At 46.1% G+C, this 16,682-nt stretch overlaps 2 protein-coding genes across 4 annotated transcripts; one reads left to right on the top strand and one right to left on the bottom strand.

Moving 5' to 3' along the window:
* The first annotated feature begins 158 nt into the window (after window positions 1–158).
* Window positions 159–12,591, top strand: LOC119014067 (testis-expressed protein 2-like). 2 transcript variants are annotated; one of them, XM_037088974.1, is made up of 12 exons: window positions 159–503; window positions 4,528–5,841; window positions 6,834–7,034; window positions 7,408–7,690; window positions 8,414–8,601; window positions 9,017–9,217; window positions 9,745–9,844; window positions 10,733–10,865; window positions 10,956–11,093; window positions 11,549–11,758; window positions 11,851–11,971; window positions 12,062–12,205. In XM_037088974.1, the coding sequence occupies exons 2-12, from the start codon at window positions 4,651–4,653 to the stop codon at window positions 12,203–12,205; spliced, it is 2,910 nt and encodes a 969-aa protein (XP_036944869.1). In that variant the 5' UTR covers window positions 159–503; window positions 4,528–4,650. The 2 variants fall into 2 exon arrangements, with proteins under 2 accessions (XP_036944869.1, XP_036944870.1); XM_037088975.1 differs by lacking the exon at window positions 159–503 and having other exon boundaries at window positions 4,651–5,841; window positions 12,062–12,591.
* A 150-nt stretch (window positions 12,592–12,741) lies between these two features.
* On the bottom strand, window positions 12,742–16,446 carry LOC119014082 (60S ribosomal protein L3-like). Of its 2 annotated transcripts, none has more exons than XM_037089000.1 (10): window positions 16,295–16,446; window positions 15,615–15,807; window positions 15,161–15,329; window positions 14,946–15,081; window positions 14,217–14,403; window positions 13,979–14,139; window positions 13,776–13,877; window positions 13,243–13,338; window positions 12,970–13,089; window positions 12,742–12,862 (listed from the first exon to the last, which is right to left on the bottom strand). In XM_037089000.1, the coding sequence occupies exons 1-10, from the start codon at window positions 16,295–16,297 to the stop codon at window positions 12,803–12,805; spliced, it is 1,227 nt and encodes a 408-aa protein (XP_036944895.1). In that variant the 5' UTR covers window positions 16,298–16,446; the 3' UTR covers window positions 12,742–12,802. The 2 variants fall into 2 exon arrangements, with proteins under 2 accessions (XP_036944895.1, XP_036944896.1); XM_037089001.1 differs by lacking the exon at window positions 16,295–16,446 and adding an exon at window positions 15,979–16,210.
* Between the last annotated feature and the right edge of the window lie 236 nt (window positions 16,447–16,682).

Below are 16,682 nucleotides of genomic sequence, written 5' to 3'. Positions count from 1 at the left end.
GGTGTCAGAGGGGGGAGAGAGTTGAGCCCAGTGTGTGTTCGGAGCAGAGAGGAGGAGTCGCTTCAGTCAACTGTTGGCCTCTCCGGGTCTAATCTGGATTAGAGTTCCCAGCTCGGTCCGCAGTCAGGACTCCAATAATCACATTATTGTGTGTTGGCCTGGCTGACGCGTCCTGGAGCGGAAAAAAAAAAAACAGAAGAAGAAGAAGACGGGAGTGAGCGATCGTGCCGGCGGGGAACGCTTCTGACGCGCTCGCCTCAGACATACAGTATATTCTCATTCTATATATATATATTTTTTTAATAAGATCTTTCGAAGGAGTTTGGGTGATTTCGCGACGAGGATTGGCGACAATCTGAGGAAAGTTGAATGGATATATGCTGGCTGCGGTCGGCGGATGGTGCGCATCGTTCCCCGTGTGCAGCACTCTGCAGCATCCACAGCGATCACTGCAGCCCGCAGACTGAAAACCTCTGACTCTCACATCACAGGAGCAGGATCCGGTACGTGCTCTGCTTCTTTAAAAAAAAAAAAAAAATCATGTATTTTACCCACAGCAGCAGCATCGGTGTTGTCATTTGTATGTTTGGATGAAACGCTTCTCTCCACAGGTGAGGCCGGGCAGGTGCATCTTCGCATCTCTTCCTAATGGCTCTACTTCTTCGCGGAGGGGGGTGTAAAAAGTTAAAAGGCGCTCATATGAATGTCTGTGAAGAACTTGGAATTAACCTTCACTTAATGAGATGAAGTGCAGCCACAGTCTCACCGGCCAGGTGATACCCATCCAGACTAACACACACCTCCTGAGCCAAATGTGTCAGACAGCCAGGGTCAAATGGTAGTTTGAGGACAGGATTAAAGCACAGGGACGCCACTGAAAGAAAAAAAAAAAAAAAAGACGCCAGTGATGTCTCCTCTCCTCATGATCTAGGTTTTCATGAAGTCCTGTGCCATTTTTCTTTTATTCCACTGTCCTAGTCAGAACAGGATATAAAGGCCACGAGAAGGACAGGGGATTGAGAGACATGATTTTTTTATTTATTTTTTGGCAGGATTTTAATCCCACGTCAGAGACAGGGCCGGGGATAAAACTGGGATTTTCTGCAGGTCAGGACATGTCTTCCTCTCCCTTTTAATCCATTTTTGGTGTCCACTCACAGACACACTCTTGAATGCACCTGTCTGTCCCGTCATAGGCAAACACACATGGTCTGATATCACTTTCGCTGTGTGTCTGTAGTTTGCCTCTAATGTGTCCACCCATTAAAAATGTCCTTTTTTCCCTCACTGTTTGGCCTGAAGTCAAATAGCGTGTCAGACACCATGTTAAGATTCGTCGTATCAATGCATAGATTACTTTGTCATGTAATAGTCAAAGTCTCCTACTCGAACACAATAAAGTGTACTGCGTGATGTGACCTAGACAGGACAGGTTTAGACGGGGAACGGTTTCAGTCACTTTTTAAGCAAATCATGCAAAATATTATTTGACTCCTACTTTTCAAAGGTGAGAATTTGCTTCTTTTTTTGTTTGTACATGACTGAATATCTTTTTGGGTTTTTTGACCATGAGAAATTATGATGGGTATTCCCTTACCGTTGCCTCTTTTAGATAGATAAATAGATAGATAGATAGATAGATAGATAGATAGATAGATAGATAGATAGATAGATAGATAGATAGATAGATAGATAGATAGAATTGCAAAATCTGCTCCACTTCCTACTCTCAGGGGACAAATCTAAAAACTTGTATTTTTTCCTCCGGTGGTTTTACTTCTTTCATGCTCCAGCAGAACTTCATCTTCAGTCCCACCTGGAAAGCAGCCAAATCCCCGCTGACTCCATATTCCACCGAGCGGCGAAGGTTTTCCTCTCCCTGTCAGCATGAACTGTTCCAAATTGACTCCGAAGTAGAAATTGATTAGGGTAAATGCGGCGCTGTCCGGGGCAGTTTAAGCACTGGTGGAGCAGCACTTTTGATTAATTCGATTTGACAAACAGCCCAGCAGGTTGGTGCTAAAATTAATATCGCTCCTCGTGTGCAACAGTGTGCAGAGAAGTGAGGAGATAAGTCCGGAGCCAGTGGGAGCGTTAAATTATGTGAGCAGCATGGTAGCAAATGGTCTGCGGCCTTCTAAATCGTCGTCATCCAGGCAAGACTTTTTTATATGAGGGACATTGACTGATTCTTGCTCCTGCTACATTTCATGTTTTGGGGAAAATGTGGCCCTTTAAAAGGCTGGAATAATAGTTTGTGACAGCGTTATCTCCCTCTGTTTGATTTTCCGTGGTGTGAAGAATGTGTGGCTGCACCTGCATTTGCTCAGCGAACAACAAGATTAAGAGAATCAGAAGATGATAAAATTATCTTATCTGAGTCCATTTATAAGCTTCTTTTTCACTGAAATAACACCTGAAATAACTTCCACTCTTGAGACTTGTATGCCTTTTTCTATCATCCCACCTGTTGTCTCTCCTATATGTCCAGTGGCCCTCAGTCCCCCCCAGCGTCCTATTGTATCGTGTTGTATCACATTGTCTTGTATCTTGTCGCATTGTGTTGTATAGTATCGTATCGTATTGTCTTTCATGGTATTGTGCTGCATTGTATCATGTTGTGTTGCGTCATATCATATCGCATCAAGTCACATCATGTTGTATCATATTGTATTATGTGTATCATATCATTTCGTATCATATCGTATTGTACAATGTTGTATTGTATGATGTCGTACTGTATCGTATCCTATCGTATCGTATTGTAATGCATGGTATGGTATCATGTTGCATCTTATCAAATTGTATTATGTTGTATAGTATTGTATTGTGTCATATCATATTGCATGGCATGGAACTCTATGGAATGGTATGCTATCATGTCATATCATGTTGTATCATATTGTGTCGTAGGACTGTCTAATATTTGTCTCCTTTCCTTCCTGCTCTACATATAATTACAGACTTTCTCATAAAGCCGACTCGTGATTGTCTGCACGTCACACTGCATAATGTTTGCGTGGCTGACATCTAGATGACAGCGTATCTGCAAATGTAACTGTGACTGAAACAGACATTGATTGCCAAAGTCATCAGACTCATGTCCAAAGTGTCTGAATATCCTGTCAAAAAAAGCCTCTTTAATTTTTAGGATTACAGTTAATCCTGTCTGGATCGTACTGTAGCTGTTGACTCTCAGTGCAGCCTGCCTGCCATGATTCATGCCAGTGACTGTCGCATGTAAACAAGCTGTGAAGGGCTCGTGGCTTGTTACAGATCCATACTGCTCTTTCCCCAGAGGGATTGTCTAATTGTTCTGGTTTTCGAAGGCATAATGGACATAATGGATAGCGCTTAGGGTGTGGTTGGAAAAAAGCGGCTTGTTTTCCTGGTTGTATTCTTGTCATGGAGAAGCTTAGGTCTTACTCGTGAGTTATAATGGGTATTCCATCATTTGATGATTGAATTCAACTTTTAAGAGGATATTTAACAGGTGTTTAATGTGATGGATGGACCTGCCGGGTCTTCTTCTAATGGTAATAATCAGAAGGTCAGAAGAGGAACTAAATGAGTCACCTGTCTATCTCTCGACCCCCATTGTCTCTCTCACTTGTTAAGTCATTCAAATATGCTTTATTAGCATGAATGTTTAGGTTAAACTACAAAGTTAAAGCAACATTATGCAAATATTCATATTTTTTTGATTCATTTTTTTTAATGAAACTGACTCGTCACTGACAAAACCCTTGTCCAGCCCCTTGATTGAGATAAATAAACCCAGGACATTATTGATTATCACCGGTTGTTTGAAAGAGTTCAGTAGGAGACAGGGTGTAAATCTTGGTTTTGTAAAAGTAAGCGTGTGGATGATCATTTGTTTCTGCATTAGGTGTTCTCTCTCATCAAAGCAGATGCTGTCCCAGATGAAGTCGTTTTCCCCTGTGTTTAACTCAAATCAAACCTGTTAGCTGCAAGCTGAGTTTCGAAATTGAAGAGCTGTTTTGCAACCCTGAGCTATCTGTGAGAATCTGCCCAAGGAATGTAAACAACTAACAGTCACAACATCTGCAGGCGAGCCAAAACAAGAGAAGACAAGTGCACCAGTATATAAAATAAGACAAGAAGACCAGTCAGAAGACTAATGTGCCAATTAGACCCAAACAAGGCTAATGATTAGGATCACTGCGTCTAATTTGGGATTAGCTGTGACTGTGGGATTAAAGTCTCTGTGCTTACGACTCCTCATGATGATTCCAGAAACAAAGCGCTCATCCGCCCACACCTTATCTCAGACTTTATGTGAACTGACACCACACACACAGAGTGAGACACACAAAGTTTCCGTATCCCTGCGGTGGAAGAGCAAAAGGGACAAAAGAGAGAGTGCAGAGGAGATTAGAGAGAAAGGCTGAGAGGTGAAAGGGGAGAGGATATTAGAAAACCAGGCAAGACAGAAATAGGAAGCAGGTCAGAGACGAAGCAGAGTGGCTTAATGTATGTTTTTCTTGTTTCTCAACACATTTACAGAATGAAGTTTCAACATGAAGCAACCCAAGGTGGATGTTACTAGCACCTTGCTCCATCTCTTCCGGACCTGCCGCTCCATCTGTTTGACAACGCGCTCAAAGTAGCTCCTGGTTGACGGCGACAATGGAGGAGAGCAAGCTCATCTTCAGTCTGGACCGCCGCGATGAAGGCCCCATTGTGGCCTTTTCCAAAGACAAACCACCGGGCAGGGAGAGCCAGCCTGACCTCACGCTCGGGATAGATTTGGACCTGAGCCACCGCTCCCAGCCCCCCTTCCTGCCTCACTCCCCCTCATCCCCTGGCTCTTTAGCTGATTTGTCGGCGTCATCAGCAGGCCTGCTCGTCACCACCAACCTGGTCAAATCCTCCTCTACAGACCTGGAGCCGAGCGAGAGCGGCTCTCTGCGGAGCAAACCGCTGCTCAGCCTGGTCAAGTCCCTGAGCACCGAGATTTCCCGCCGGGTTGAGCCAGAAGTTAACCTCTCTAAGTCAGACTCCAAGCTGCATTTGCATCCCTGGAAGCAGCTTACGCACCCGAGGATCCCCGAGGCCAGGCCTGAAGCAGTGGAACTGAGTGAGAAAGAATACTGGGAATCGTCTCCCTCCGTGCCTCCTGCTGAGCCCCGGGGCAGCTCGCTGATCGCGGAGCTGGAGGACACACGGAGGAAGTTCTCTGAGGCCATGCAGGACCCGCTGAGCATGCTGAGTAAGATCATGGGGGACGAAAGCTCCGGCAGCCCCAAGCAGGGGAGGGCCTCCAGTGCTGGAGACTCACCGGCCTCCCAAGGCAGCTGCGGAAGAGACTGGGGCGGCGAAGATATTGAACTGAAGTGCCGGAGGAGGGCTGATGGTGAGCACAGAGGTGTGTGCGACAGTCCTCTGAGAAGACTCCAACAGAACTCCTTAATAAAGTCCTCCGTCTCCCCAGAACACCACAGCAGAGACAGCCAGTTGGAAATCCGCACTTACGGGGATGTGATCCAGGTGGTGGAGCTCCAGAACGGATCCGGAGGGTCCCATCATAGAACTTACCCCCAGTCACGAGTCACGGTGCCCGGCTCATCACTGCCTCTCCACTGGCTCTTCCCTGTGGGTCTTCTAGCTTACGGTTTCTTTGTGTTGCCGCTGCCCTCCTATGTGACAGGTCTGTCTGTGGGGGTGGCGTGTGGCTTCATGTTGGGCCTGGTGGTGGTGTTCATGTTCGCCCCGCGACGCTCATCCGCAAGACGCAACAAGGGCTCATGTTGGAGCAAATCAAGCCCTCTGAACACGGATCCACTGGATGGGGAGCTCACGGATACAGAAATCCTTGAGGTACCCTGTCTGCATGTTCCTGCTTGCCCCATAGAAGTTGCCTCATTGAGTTGTTGTTCGTTGAAGAAAAAAAAACATTAACCAACACACAGCTACACACAACCACGCTGCCTCTCACTCTGACACCACCAGTTTTTTGTTGTTAATGAGCAATTTACCGACTCAACAAGCCTCAGCTGTGTGCTAATTGGAAAATGCCAGCACGTTAACACGCTAAAGTAAAAAGGGCGACGATGCTAAGTCTCATGCCTGCTAAACATCAGCATCTTAGCATGCTGTTGGTTAGCATTTAGCTCAAGGCACAGCTCTGCTAGATAAAGCAGTAACAGTTTGGCACCTCCTCCTAAGGACTTCTTGTTTTCCTGAATGGTCGTGAGGCTCAAGCACTAATGTTTTTTTCGGGGTGAGTGCTAAAACCAGCAAACAACAGCAGCCAACTGGATGCTACCAAAGATAGTACTATCAGTGGTGATTAATGGATTAGTTTTTAAGTAATTACTGCATTAAAAAAATACTGCCCCCGAGAGCAGCAGTTTCAGCGTTTTAAGAGCAGGTTATTTTGATAATGGCTTTCTCAGAGCACTTCTTGACAGCTCTGCTGAGAGGGTGAAGCTGACTGCCTCTAGAAACGCAGAGCTAGCAGGTTCAAATAAGGTAAAGTTCACAAGGACAGAGGAGTTATTACAGTAACAGCAGGCCGTACAGCAGTGCAGTTTCATGGACTCGTCCGCGGTGTTAAATGAGACAGATGGATTGTGCTGTGTCTCGTGTTTCCCCTCCTGCTGAGCTGTATTGTCGCAGCTTGGAACACTATATGAATTTAGTTCGCCTGAGCAGAGGCTTTGCCAGGTTTGCATATTTTCTGATGTATATCTTTACACTTAGTCAGTTAAATTCACCTGAATCTAACCTCAACACAGCTTTCAGTGTAAAAGGAAAAGAAAATGTGAAGTGACTTGTGACTGTCCGAACACCCTTCTAATTTTCCCCAGGGCTGGATGAATGAGACACACAGCTACGACCCTGAGACTTTCCACCCCTCCATCACTCACTCTGTCTACGTCACCCTGGAGGGCAGCCGGCTGCGCCTGGCGTACCCACGTGCCAACATCCCCCGGTGGGCAGGGTTCGAGGAGGCGCCCCACGAAGCCTCATTTTTGCGTTCACGTGCTTACCAGCTGGCTAACTGTAAGGTCAGCACTTTCGTAAAATATTGTCATTTCTGGGTAGCAGGCGTTTCCCTTCAGAGTGAGACAAGGTGACCTCTCACCTGAACTCTCATCTCTCTGCACCCGGATCGTCATCCAACACGGAGGTGAAAGACCAGAAGGATTACGGCTGAAGTGATGATGCTCTGAATAAACTCGACCCGGCTCCTGTCCCACTGATACACTGAGGCAGAAGCTTCCTGTAGAGTAACAGAATAATGCTAACAGTCTAATCAATGTCTCAATGGCAAACTGTCACCACAATTTCTGCCTGCCAGCGTCTCTAGTAGACAGAAAATACAGATTAAAAGACAATGACACTTTTTCTTTAAATCCTCTACGTTCATTCTTTTCCCAGGTGTCTCTGTTGCCGCCTGGTTTGGCTCGCAAGAGGGTCTGGAACAAGAAATACCCCGTCTGCCTGACTCTGGCCGAGGGGGAGGCTGTTGAGGAGAGCGTGGTTGAAGGGCAGGAGGAGGAGGAAAAGGCAGAGCGGCACGTCATGGTTGCGGACCACCAGCTGCCCGTCACCCTGTACCTGTTTGGCCGCACAGGAAGAGAGAAGGAGGAGTGGTTCCAGCACTTCCTGTCCGCCTCGCGGGCTGGAGCCAAGGGCAGCGTGAGCGGGGAGGAGAGCTCGGGTGAGAAGATGTTTTGGTTCATCGTGATGAGGAGCAATGCAGCATGACAAAATCTTTGCTTTAAAGGGGCTGTAAAGATTTGGCCAGAATTTCAGCAAAAGAACCAACATTATCGACAGGATTTAAAGACACAGCAGTCTCACAAGTAAACAAAATAAACCCCCCAAATGTAAAGAAAGGAGACATTTTACACCTATTTTCCTCTTAGTTTACCAAACTGAGGCAACCCTTATTGCCTCTTTAAATACCTCGTTCAGACTTGACACTAACTAAATAAAACTCACCAACACAGTTTTGGTTTGTCATTCAACAATCACCTCTGATTTGGTCGAATTAAATCCTCCTTTGACAGAGTACAATGTAAACATCATAGTCATAGTCCTGATTGGAGCTGCTGTAAATCACCTCCTTACTGTCGATATCGGAGGCTGTGTTCAGTTCAGTATCAGACGACTGAACCCGATCGAGTTTGCCACTTGCTCCATGGCTAACTGTGCTTATTATCTAATGGAGACAAGTTACTACAGCCAACAATAGCTACAGCAAAGTGTGTAATGAGCGTAGCAGTTAGCGGTTATGCTGTCCCCCAGTAGCTGTGGAGCTTCAAATTCTGGCCATTTCTTGTCAAGTACATCTTTAAAGATGCATTTAGTTGTTGTCGAATGCAGAGAAGAATCACGCAGGATTTGACTCTTTCTTATCTGACTTTTCTCTGACACTCAGAAACATTGTGCGCTGGAGAGGCTATAAAAGAAAACACAGAGGGATTGCCTGACTTGCCCGGAGCTATGAAAACAAGGACGCTTTTAGACTACAGCACCTACATGACTCAACTGCTCGTCTCCGAAAGTTGCAATCCCGCCACCAGCCCCTGCCAAAGCGACAAGGGAAGCCCTACAACCAACAAGAAGGTCAATAAACACTTTAATTTTGCTTTTTAGATTTAGTATCGCATGAGCAGTTATCAGAACTCCTGCTCTGCTTATTCTCTGCATGTTGTGCTAATACTTTACATAACTCCTATTGATCAGCACAAGTCAATATCAGCTACTGTTTCATTGTTCTGCCACTGAGGTCAGACCAGCACTGGGATTGCTGGCTCAGCCGAACACATCCTCGCTGACTAGAACAAAAGTCAACCTGAAGAAGTATCAGGTGTCGCCTAGCTGGAAGGATATTAATAGGAACTTACTGTAGTGCATCCGCAGTGGGCCTGATGGTTTTGGATTGGCACACCAAGTAGACACCGTCTGTCCTAATGTAGCAGAATTTGTATCTCTCATCCCGGTTCAATCAGGTCATATAGCCATCTGTTATTCCCTGCAGATTCACAACGAAGAGCATGGATCTGGAGGTCAAGCTGGAGCTGAGCCCAGCACGAGTCCAGGATCAGAGGGATGCTCTGCAGAGGGCCAGCCCACGTGGGTGAACTCCCTGGTGGGAAGGATCTTCTGGGACTTTCTCAGAGAGAAGTACTGGACCGATCAGGTGGCACACAAGATCCAGAAGAAACTGAGCAAGATCAAGGTGAGGCAGAATGAGGAGACTAAACTGTGTGTTTTCACATTAATCTTCACATTCACGCCATCATCAACAGCATCATAAGTGTCTTATTGACGAATGACGTGACTACATGACAGTGTAGGTCAGAGCTCTCTCTGCAAACTGTGTCACATCAGAGCTGGTTTGTCCACAAGGCCAAAATGTGATGGGACATTAAGGCTCGTCAATGCTGCAGCCCTCTTTCCTGCGAGAGTGTGTTTTGTGAGTCTGCTGATAATGCACACCCTTCTGCTTCCAGAGGCAGGAGGTGGGGAGTGGAGAAGCACTGATGACATCTCATTACTCATCTCCGACTCTCCTCCCTGACACACACCATCCTTTAAACTCCACTACCTTTCTCCTGTGTCCTCACACTCACACACATTGCAGGTTTCCCCTACTTGCTCATTTGTTTGAAGTAATTAGCTTCCTTTGTGGAGCCCGGAGTATTTGTTTTACACAGATTTATTTTGGAACTTATTACGTCGGTGTTGCTGTTTGTGTCATTATAGTTGCCGTACTTCATGAATGAGTTGACACTGGCTGATCTGGACATGGGCACGTGTCTGCCTCAAGTCCTCAGCACCTCCAAGCCTACACTGGACCGCAGAGGTATGATGCACCGAACACGTTTATAACACTAATGATGGCTGCATTCCATTTAGGTGAGCCAGTTCCAGAGATCTGGTATGTGCAAGCTCACTCACTGGGACACTTATACAGGTGTAATATGTCAGAAAATGTATTAAAACTATTTCAACAGAATGTAGAGAAGTAACTGTTTTGACATGATGACATCTGTGTGTTGTGTTGCAGAGATATCTACTGAGGCTAGCATGCTAACCAGTTAGCGTAGGCCATCTTGGTCCGAAGCTTCCTCGTTAGTGGCACATCTTTAACACTGCTGGTCGCACATGTACTTTTCCTGCTTTGACAATCAAAATATCTCAGCAATTATCGGATGGATTGCGATGAAATTGTGTTTCAGTAGGACGCTGGGGATCCTCTCACTTTTTCTCGAGGTTCCCATTTGTGTTTTTCAGTGAAATATCTAACTATTTGAAGGATTCCCATGCAATCTATGCAGACATTTATGTTCCCCCTCAGAAAAATTGTAATAACTTTATATAGCGGCTACATTTTTTCATCCTGATGATAGAATTTAGATCAAAGCATTGCTGTGCCTAATAACTAAAGCCCCACTGAGCTGTTAGCTTCTGTAGACTCACCAGTTGTTTATTTTCTGTGTGTGACGGATTCACAAAAGAAGTACAGAGTTTGTTGTGCCTGCCCTTAAAACGCACCATTGTCTCCTGCCTTAAGCGTAAGGAAATAGGATTATCAGTCCCCTTGGCCTCGACTAAGCTCACCTGACAATAACAGGTCTGAGCTACCCTCTGTTGGTCTAATGTCCCTTTCTGCAGCAAGGCTGTACCGATCCAAACCAAACCGTCAATCACCTGTGTGCTGTTTTCTTTCTTTCCTCCCTATATCACCCAGGCTTGTGGCTGGAGCTGGAGGTGGTGTACACAGGCTGCCTTCAGATGACCCTGGAGACTAAGATGAACCTCTGCAAGCTGGGCAAAGACGCAGAGGACGAGGCTCACAGCGCTCCAGAGACGCAGCAAGTTGGGTGAGTGCATAAACCGATGAGAATCATGCTTGAGGAGGAGTTAGTCATCAGTAGTTTGCATTAAAAAGCCACCGCTGGTGTGTTTCGTAGCTCCAAGCCCAGGCTGTGTGTCCTGGCCGACAGTGATGAAGAGTCGTCCAGCGCAGGCTCGTCCGACGAAGAGGAAGCCCCCCCCTCTGAGCCGCAGGGGTCTCCGGGAGACAAGAGCACAGCAGGAGCAGCTGAAGGGTAAATTGGCAGCAAAAGTACAGGTGCACTTAATGACATTAACGGTGGCATCACAGCCCACCTGTGCTGTTTTGTAACTTCTCATGTCTTCATGTCTTTGTAAAACACTTTGTAAATTGTTTTTGAAAAGTGCTACATAGAGAAACAGTGCTGTGTCAGAAAAAGCAGCAAAGAAAGAAAAGTAAGTCTGGTGGTACTTGAGTCTTGAATCATGAATAATGACTTTGCAACTATATCCAAATATATAATCTTTGTAGAAACAGTAACATTCTTTGAGAGTATTGCCTTAAGTTTGAACCACACTTGATTTTAACATTCTCTTCAGTCATTTTACTCCAGATTTAGACACCTATCTGTCTGCTGTTGAGTGAAATAGTTCAGTATGTCCCAATCCAGGTCGTTTTTAGATTAATAGTTCTCTACCACGTTTCACCTTTGTCGCTCTCCTCCCTCAGGCACACCGGTGGCAGCACAAGCAGGAAGATCTTGAGGTTCGTGGACAAGATAGCGAAGTCCAAGTACTTCCAGAAAGCCACGGAGAACGAGTACATCAGGAAGAAGATTGCCGAGGTGTCCAACATGCCTCTGATGCTCAGCGTCGAGGTCCTGGAGCTCTCTGGAACTCTGGCCGTCAACATCCCACCTCCCCCAACTGACAGGATATGGTACTGAGCATTTTTTTCACTTCTTCCTTCCTTCCTTCCTTCCTTGTTTCATTCTCACCCAGTCTTTTCTCACTCTTACTCTTTTGCTTCAGGTACAGTTTCCGGGTGCCACCCAGATTAGACCTTCATGTGCGCCCCACTCTTGGGGAGAGGGAGGTCACCTTCACTCATGTCACTGAGTGGATTGAGAAGAAACTGCAGTGCGAGTTCCAGGTGAAACATCTTCTGTATCGCTGAAACAATAACATCTAACTTTATTCTGCGCTAAATACTCATTTGTTTGTCCCTAACCCCCCCCAACAGAAAGTGTTTGTCATGCCAAATATGGACGATCTGTATCTGCCCCTGATGACGTCTGGCCTGGATAACCCACCCGCATCCCACCAATCCTCGATCCACTCATCCCATCAGTCCTCTATGGAGTCCCAGGATTACCTGTCAGAGTAGCGCCCCTCTGAGGCGTGAATGGGATCACGTCGATGCTGCTATTGCTCTGAATCTCGAATAGATTCAGAGGCTGCCGCTGCTGCGAACCAGGTTCGGCCTCCTCCTGCATCCTGACCAGTGCAGGAGAGATGCCTGCTGAAGGGACACTGAGCACGGCAGTGACCTCAGGATCAGAGGGTGGCGCTACAGTGCCCCCTGCTGTGAAGATAAACTAACACCCTGACACCAGTGGGAGAACGTGAAACACTGGTTCAGCAAAAGGGACATTTCTTTTTTTTATTTAATGCTTACACTGATAAAAGATGCAAGACTGGAAAACTGGATTTCTTTACTGCACATCAAAGCAAGATGCTGACTGAACAGACCATTCCTCCATCTTCTTATCCGCTGATCCTTCTGTCGACTGCGAGTTTGAACTAACTAGAAACTGAAAAACATGGAGATGATAATCTGACCTGAATACGTTCCAGCAGTGGTGCATGTGTTGATCTGCTCATGGATTTATCAGTGATTAAAAACCTGCTCGAAGCTTAAAATCTATGTCAATTCTTTATTACTGTTTGAATATTGACACTTAAGAATGTGTGAGAATCTTCTTCAGGCCTCTTCAGTCTGAGGCTCCGGCAGCGTTTTCAGGGCGTCCTTCTTCAGCGGCCCCTGAGGGTAAACCAGAGGTCAGAGTTAGAACAGTGAAGAAGGTTTCGGGAATGATTTTTTATGAATGCTGCTAATCTTTTGCTGTGTGCACATCAAACTTTTCTCACCATGAACGCCCTCTTCTCCTGAGCAGTCTGGAAGCGGCCATGGCCGAATTTGGAAGTGGTGTCGATGAATTTGAGCTCGATGGCCTCGTTGGACTTGCGAGATGTGTGCACGAGCAAAGACTGTGCGAAGGAATAAAGATGTGCACACATCTCATGAATTTGAAGCTTACTTTATACTTTGACAGTAAATTAGATGATTTGTCTGCTCCATGTGAAGTCAGCTACTACAAGCTTCCTGTAAGATGTAAAATTAGACTTTAAAAAGCAGTCTACCTTTCTGAGGGTGAGGATGCGTTTCTTAGCCCCTATCACGCAGCCCTTCACCATGACAAAGTCGTTATTCACTTCGCCATAGCGTGGGAAGCCTCCCTAAGGGGACGGGACAACAGGGAACAGGAATACAACAAAGAGAAAGGAGACTGTTCAAGAAAATATTGACTTTCACTCTCTATGAAGCCGCTAATAATAAGATATGTTCTCCAGAACTCTAACCCTAAGTCTGAGACTGGCCCTCCCAATCCCTGGATGCCCATTGGATCATGATTATGGCATTTGTTCTCATAGAAACTCAAAATTTGAGCCAAGATGGAATGATATTGCTGTTTGACAGTAACTCCAGACGATGCCGAATACATAAACGAGATCTGTCCCAGTGTCTGGCTCTGGGAGAGTGGGAACAACTGTCAAAATGTTAGCATGTTCTGCAAGTGTGGTCATTACATTAATGTTATCGGCTACATAGAAATTGTTACCAGTATTTAAATGAGCTGAAAATTTCTTTAAGTTCGTGTTAAAATATTGTGTACCATGGGCGTGATGGTCTTCTGGCTGGTGTCGTAGTTAGTGGAGGCATTGTTCCGGATCACCTTTCCATCCTGGATGTGCACTCCCTTACCGATGCGGTAGATCTGAGGACACATGGAGGACACGTCAGTGTATACTTTCCCCTCAGAACAGTGGGACGATGAAGTCCTGGTGGTGAAAATGGACTTTTTAACTCTCCACTTGCCTTCTTGTTGAGCTCAGTGCGGTGGTGATAGCCCTTCTGACCAGCACGGGCTATGGTGTACCCAACGCGGGCCGGATGCCAGGCTCCAATACACGCCACCTTCCTCAAACCCTTGTGAGTCTTCCTGGGGAGCTTCTTCGTGTGCCAACGGCTTGTCACACCTATCAGCACAAAGAGCCAGCATTTAGTATTTAAATAAGTACATTTGTTCTATAACTAGTCAGAGTGTGTCTCCAACCTTTAAAGCCGTGACCCCTGGTGACTCCAATGATGTCGATCATCTCATCCTGGTAGAAGACGGCGGAGATAGGCACGGCCTGCTCCAGGTGCTCCTTTGCCCAGTCCACCTTGTCAGAGATGCTTCCTCCATTTAGCTGCACCTCCATGATGTGAGCCTTTTTCTGAATTATGGGCAGCAGTCGCATCTGGAGATGGAGACGCTCGTAAACAAGTGGAAGGAGTCCGGAAATCTAGGAAGACTTTTCAGGATGACTAAAAGGCTAGAAAGCATCTTGCTTTCGGACTATTTCTGTTTATAAGATCCCCAACTAGGACTGACACTATCTTTATTGATGATTCTGCCAATTATTTTCATGATTGATTTTTGTCCGACCCCCTGCAACATTGCATCAAGAGTTAAGATCTTGGTTGACTTTCATACTGTTCACTGCCAGCATAAAGGTTTCCCCTTGGCAAATCCTGGGTGAGCAGCCAGGCCCTGCCCAGAAAAAACTATTTTTAAGTTGCCATTTGACACGGCGATATCCTGCAGTGCACCCAACGGGCTAGAGTGTCGTTGCCAGAGTTGTTTGGATCTTGACAGCAGTGAATTTGAGGCGCGGCGGATTTTCTTTCCATTGCATGTGACGAGTTGGACTCGAGAGATTGGTTGTGAGCAGCTGCCGATCGTTAGACATGAGACAGCAATTTTTGGTGTTTTTGAAGCCTGGATCGGATCGTGGCCTACCTGAGAGTGGACGATAACCCTAATGGCTGAACAGTATTTCTTCATCCTTTCAAAGTCCTTGTCCAGCTGTTTCTTCCCCGTTTCATCCTGCCACTTCTTGCTGTACTTGGTGAAGGCCTTCTTCTTGCTCTTGTACCTGAAACACAGAGAAGCTCCATTTAGGCATCAGAGACGACAGTGCCGGTAAAGCAGGGGACCCATGGGAAATCACACACCAGTTCTTATAAAATCTGCGCTTGCACTCGTCACTGAGATGCTCTGCGAAGACGGTTTTGAGGGGACGCAAGCCACGGACGGTCTTAATATATCCCACGACACCCACCACAACAACCGGAGGAGTCTCAATGATGGTGACCGCCTCTACCTCCTCTCGTTTGGCTTGCTCTGCGGGAGAAACATGGAAGACATTTATGCGCTGAGATGTTTTTACCTGCCAGTATGCAGTGGAGCTCAATCAAACATTTGATTTTAGCGGTAGACATGTGAGGCATTTAAGGGGTTATTATCAGACAATAAACAGCAGAGAGGGGTAAAAAAAAAAACAACTGAAGAATATATTTTGGTCTCTGTTTGACATAATTCATGGGTCAAACTGCATTAAATCTGCCTATAATCCTGTCAAACAAACATCCCATGCATCCACATTGCAGTAAGTTCAGTCGCGCATACTGAGGCCAGTGCGGTGCACCTCCCTCAGGGTGTGGGTCATGCCAGCCTTATATCCCAGAAAGGCGGTGAGGTGGACGGGTTGGCTGGGGTTGTCTTTGGGCCATGTGCGCACCCTGCCCCGGTGCTTCTTGCTACGCTTGTGGGGCAGGAACCCCATGTGGCCATGGCGGGGTGCATGGAACTTGCGGTGAGACTGTAGAAGGACAGAAGCCACACAGAAACGCAACTTATTGACATGTATCAGAACGGAACAATAAAATGTAGTCCTTTGTCCTGTTTTTGAAACGTTTTTGGCCGATATTCCAAAAATTCTTCAGATAATAAAATCCTGTTAAAATCCTCTGAAAATGAAAAATAAACTGACATAGGTTATTAACAGAATATCATCTTCAAGTGTGCTGCCTTTCTGTCCAGGACGTGTGTTTGCGCTTAATAAACAGAACTCAGACGAGGGGACGCCGCATGTAAAGAAGTCGCTATATCGGTCCTCCACGTGGTCTCCTCAAAGGTCGCCATTACAAGATAACTTTCAATATGGTCCATCTTCTCTTATGATAGCCAAACAAAGTGACACACGTACGTTCACATGTGGAAGTCAAAAGACACACAACAATCCAAATGAAGGTATCCTTTATGGTAGAAAACAACCAAAAAAAAAAAAATACAGGAGGAGCACTGACCATGTCTGCACACTTTCCAGTCGAGGGATAGAAAGAGAGAGGGGCCAGTGCTCATGTAAGTGTCATACATAAGATGAGACACAGTGTAAGGGCTCTAATTTGGTGGTTGGCCCAGCTGAGGAGACGTATTCGCTTTCAAACAAGGCAATCTCTGCCAAGGTTTGACGGGAGAAGATAGAGAGGAGGAGGGAAGAGGGTAAAGTTAGAGGTCTGATGAGGAGAGGAGGCTCAGCGGACGGGAACCACAGGACCAAGAAAGGAGAGAGAAAGGAGGAAGAAAAGTTTTCATTGTCGTGAGGCCGACATCCACCGGTTCTGGGACTGATACTGATTCTTTTCTTTTTCTTTGTAGAAATATTTTCTAAGATAACCAAAATAACAAATCATC

The sequence above is a fragment of the Acanthopagrus latus genome, chromosome 23 (assembly GCF_904848185.1).
Source record: "Acanthopagrus latus isolate v.2019 chromosome 23, fAcaLat1.1, whole genome shotgun sequence".
Taxonomy (NCBI): Eukaryota; Metazoa; Chordata; class Actinopteri; order Spariformes; family Sparidae; genus Acanthopagrus; species Acanthopagrus latus.
This window is presented reverse-complemented; position numbering and strand designations above follow the sequence as displayed.